The sequence below is a fragment of the Sinocyclocheilus grahami genome, unplaced genomic scaffold (assembly GCF_001515645.1).
Source record: "Sinocyclocheilus grahami isolate Dianchi unplaced genomic scaffold, SAMN03320097.WGS_v1.1 scaffold1095.1, whole genome shotgun sequence".
In the NCBI taxonomy this organism is placed as follows: Eukaryota; Metazoa; Chordata; class Actinopteri; order Cypriniformes; family Cyprinidae; genus Sinocyclocheilus; species Sinocyclocheilus grahami.
Genome location: NW_015506274.1, coordinates 129,587 through 134,551, shown reverse-complemented (window position 1 = coordinate 134,551; position 4,965 = coordinate 129,587). Strand labels below are relative to the sequence as shown.

Here is a 4,965-nt window from a genome sequence, read left to right as displayed (position 1 = left end):
GTGAGTCAGAACTGCCGCAGCCGGCATTGTAGTCTACTCTGCCAGGAAACAGTCCTCCATAAAATGTGCTGCACACATCTGAATATATGGGTTGAACTGTTCTGAAACAGCGTTGTAAATGCGCAGTCGGTGGATTCGACGAAGGAGTGGCCGGCGGGCTTGTGGCAACCCCATGTGATGACCCTGGGCTGGACTCAGCTTTGTCCATGGTGAAAGCCGATATGGCGATCCACAGGGCGAAGTTGATGTATTTCCTCAGCGACCAGCACGGATCAGCTCTAGGCATGACAAATCGGATATCATCCTTTTTTGGAAGGCCAAACAAAGTAGTTTCGCTTTCACAACAAAACAGGCATGTTAGAACGAGCCGTTTTAGGTAGGCGTGGTTGACTCTTAACTTTTATAAAGAATATCTCTTTGGATTTGAGACTTTAGTCTTTGCAACTTTACAGATCTTCTTTATGCACCAAGAGCTTGTAACACTCCAAAGAGAAAGGAAAAATTTAAATCGAATCATGTGAACCCTTTAAACGAATCGTTTGGGAGTCGTTGAGCAAATAAGGTAAAAATAAATACATATTAGCTATAAGACAATGAAAGTGTTTTTGACCTTGCATGCATGTCAACCTGTTGTTGGGGACTCCCAAAACCAAAATATGAACCTTTCATTATCCATAATAGGGGCACTTTAAGGACCGTTTTGTCAAATCCAAATCCAAGTAGCCTAAGCTTGACAGATATTTATTGAAAAGGGTTTAAACAATATTTTACATGCATGTTCAATGAAACATAAACAGATATTGCATATGTGCATTTGGAACAGTCCTTTAGACACTGAAAGTTTAAGGCCAATTAAGGTCACAGTTAGGCTACATTAGGACATTAAAGTGACCTTTGTACTAATTCTGAAAAACACCAGAAAAAAGTTGCCCAGGGACTCTGCTCACCTGCGTGAACATGCCATAGTCCTGCTGCAGGGAGGCATTGAGGACTGCAGATGCGGCCAGAGCTACAAACTGAAGCGCGCAATGTAAGAAACCTAACACACGTGCTATAGGGATACAGGAAGGACAGCTGATCTTCCTTCCAGCGGCAAACCACATGCAACCATGTGTCATTATTCCATTTCAGTTTGTCAAATGTCTGTGAGACTTGTTCAGTTTATGCCTAAGACGTTTGCTGGAAGAAAAAAAAACAGTTGAAAGTGGGAGGATGTTTCTTTCCTTTGTTCTTTTTATTTTTATTTTTTTTTTACACAATGTATACATATGTTCATGCAGAGTTATGAAAGAGAGTGACTCTGCATTCTATAAGTAACTTGCCTGATATTTACAGGAGTCCGAACCAAATTGTGAGAGCAAGTTTGGTTGATGTGTACCATATGAACAGAACCACAATTGGTGGAAAGCAGCAGAGAAAGGCTATAATCACCTAAAATCCATGAAATCCATAAAATGCTGAATAGTTTAGAATAAAGACACAACACAACATACTGATATTTTTTTATCAATCTGACACAATTTCGATCAAAAACCCTGACACACTGCATCTAAAGTCACCAGGAAGTTGTGGCCTAATGCCTAATGGTTATAGAGTCGGACTCGTAACCCAAAGGTTGCGAGTTCGAGTCTCAAGTTCAGCAGGGATTGTAGGTGGGGGGAGTGAATGTACAGCGCTCTCTCTCCCACCTTCAATACCACGACTGAATTGCGCGCTCTCCCACCTTCAATACCACGACTGAGGTGCCCTTGAGCAAGGCACCGAACCCCCAACTGCTTCCCGGGTGCCGCAGCATAAAAATGGCTGCCCACTGCTCCGGGTGTGTGTTCACGGTGTGTGTGTGTTCACTGCTGTGCGTGTGTGCACTTAGGATGGGATAAATGCAGAGCACTAGTATGGGTAACCATACTTGGCCACATGTCACGTCACTAAAGCTTCATTTCATTCTGGCTTCATAGAAAGGTATGGGCAGGTATGTGTGGAGTTCTGTCCCTCATGCTGACCAGGCAACCATCCAATGTAACCCCAGGAACTCTCCCGTTACTCTTTAATTCCACTTTAATATACTGAGTGCTGGTGAAAATAAACTCCACTTCCTCTCCTGGCTTCTGCAGGAACAACTAAGGTCACCTTGAGCAAGCGTCTTCCTCTTAACTTCAATGTCAGCTCACCTTTCTAAATGCAATGTTTGGGAGGAATTGCATTTAAAACTTTGTTAGTTTTAAATCTTTAAAAAAACAGCTGAGGTGCTTTGGATTGATTCTTTTGAGAGGTTGAATCGTGGATCACCTTGTATACCTGCAAATGTTAATGTTCTTCAAGAACACTAAGGCATTAAAATCACTTTAAAGCCTGGAGTTCAATGTCAGGAACAAATCTAAACTTGGATTGGAATTGTTCGGTACATAGAGCTACCTGGATGTGTTTCAGAGGTCTAATCCAGAGTTCAATCTTGTAGTCACAATTTATGAAAAAAAAAGAAACTGTAGTGGTCTACCTCACTTAAACCAAATTGAGAACACATCTTTTCAATGGAAAATCCACGTCTGTAAGTGATTAATATGAAAACATGAGCCACAACAGTGCACAAAGCAATATGTGTATAGAAATAATCTCGTAATACAGCATAATGTATATCATTATGTAGGAATTAGGGGCAGATAACAATTCTTTACAATTACTTGTTTCTCAACATAAACAAAACTATTTCAAATTCAGTGCAGTGTCATGAGTTTGGCGGTTATGAATGGAGTTGATTCATGACCGGCCAGCACACACTACTTATAAGCGTATAATTACAATAATATGGTGTGCCTTTTTTATATGCAGAAAATCTCCAAAATATAGTCAAAATTTATCATGTGTCTAAGTGGTTCAGTGAACATGAATTGCTTTTTCAGACATGAGCCCATGTATTTGGGATCCAGTGAGTCTCTGTTTCTATCTTTGTGAGCTCGTCTCTCAGTTCAGTGAATGCCATGGCCAGGTCATCATTGATGATCACTTTCTCAAACAAGTGGCCATATTTATTCTCCATGGCTTGAGCACTGGTAATCATATCCTGAAAGTCCTCCTCCTGTAAAAATGAATAAAAGGGCAATGCATGAGAATATACAACAGGTAGTTCCATTCCCAAATTTGACTGGCTGAGCGACATTCCAAAAGTGCTGATATTTATGGTGCATTCACATCTTATTGGAATTACTGTAATTATGAGTTGAGAAATCAGAGCTTTTCAAACATTCCGACTTTACAAATTGTAAATTATGAGTTTTAGGTTGTGTTTACAAGTTGGAATCTCATAGTGATTAGAAAACCATTAGTACCATTAGTTATTAGTGTAGAATAACAGCACTGGAATGTTTTACTGTTTGTATCACTCCTCTTGTCTGAGTTGTAGAACAGAGTATTTGAGTGTTTCCCATGCACAGAAATTAATCAAATGGGATGGGAATCAAATGAATGAGATCATAATTCTAATGGTAAATAGAAAATCATAATTTTAATGGTAAAACTGTAAAAATGCTACACTAAAAAAACCTGTTAAATGGTTAATGGTAGTTTCCTTCCTTTATGGTGAAAAAACTGTAATAGATTGAATATGACAGTTTACAAGTTCACAAGTTAAACTTATAATTTCCAGTAAAAAAATCTGAAAATTGACATTCCCAGAATTCTCTATGACACTTCACATTTGATGGTTTCTTCATATGGCAAGTTATTTACATTAGGGTTTTAGGTACTTAATCTAGTGTTTATTGCACCTGTGTTTTGAAGGTGCTTGTCTGATTATGAAGGTACATTAATAGTAACATTAATTTTTTTGCATATAATAATTGTTAATGTACTAAAATATTTTTTTATTAATCTGTAAAACTTAAAATGCTACTACCGTATTTTAGAGTAAAGGTCTGGCAACCACTGCCGTTCTTGTACTGTAAATTTAAATTTTTTTTAACAGTGTATAATTAAAAATTCAATTAATACACTCTCAACTGAATCAGAGGTTGTTCCCTCTTTTCATAGCCTACTATAATGTATGTACACTGTGAAGGGATCAACAAGGCAAAATAATAATAATAAAAAAATTAAGCTTTTAGCTTTTTTCACCATGACTGATATTCACAGTCTGCATGCCAGAAGAAATAGGGTCCACTGCCTACAGATGATTCATTTAGGTCATTTAGGGATGCTTTGGAGTGTTTTCCTTGTTTTGGTCATCTTAATAAAAGAAATGGCTAAAGTTTAAGCTTTAATTTACATTCATATATATACTCATTATGAACCTTTTAGAAAAAATATCCATTAACATGAATACAGTTCAGTGTATTTAAAAGGGTCATCGGATGCAAAATTCACTTTACATGTTGTTTGAACATAAATGTGTGTTGGAAGTGTGTGCATCCACCCTATAATGATAAAAGTGTTTTTTTTAATCCCTATTTTAAAATCCCCTTTCTCAAATCAGGCTGTTCTGAGATTCCTGTCAGTATGACGTAGTTCTGAACAGGCCACTCCCACGATAGTTGATTGACAAGGCCATTTTACCTTAGACCCGCCCTGAGTGAGCTGAGAGCTGTCCGCCATTGTGTCGACTCCGGTGCAGGGGAAGACAAGAATGTCTCCGATTAAGCAATTGAGGTGTTTTGTTGTTGGATGTAATAATGAACATAGGGCCCCACTTTATATTAAGTGGCCTTAATTACAGATGTAATTACATGCAGGTATTTTTAAAATATAAGTACAATGTAAAAACATGTATGTACACAATAAGTGCATTGTACCAAATTATTCATTTAAATGTAAGTACATAGTTGTGAAGGCCACTTAATATAAAGTGGGTCCGAACATAGCAGTCGCCATTTACTCCCAACATCTGAGCTGCTGAAGACGCAGTGGATTAACGTTACTTTAGTTTTTGAAGAGAATGCGCCAATCCCCGATCTTCCTAAATGCATCTATGTT

The 4,965-nt window shown here is 38.0% G+C and overlaps 1 protein-coding gene across 1 annotated transcript in view; it reads right to left on the bottom strand.

The window, feature by feature from the left end:
• Positions 1 to 2,254: 2,254 nt before the first annotated feature.
• Positions 2,255 to 4,965, bottom strand: part of mpp7b (MAGUK p55 scaffold protein 7b) — a 46,668-nt gene continuing 43,957 nt past the window's right edge. The window contains exon 18 of the mRNA XM_016252237.1: positions 2,255 to 3,076. Within this exon, the coding sequence (XP_016107723.1) occupies positions 2,897 to 3,076 (180 nt within the window). The 3' untranslated portion in view covers positions 2,255 to 2,896. The remainder of the gene's footprint in view (positions 3,077 to 4,965) is intronic.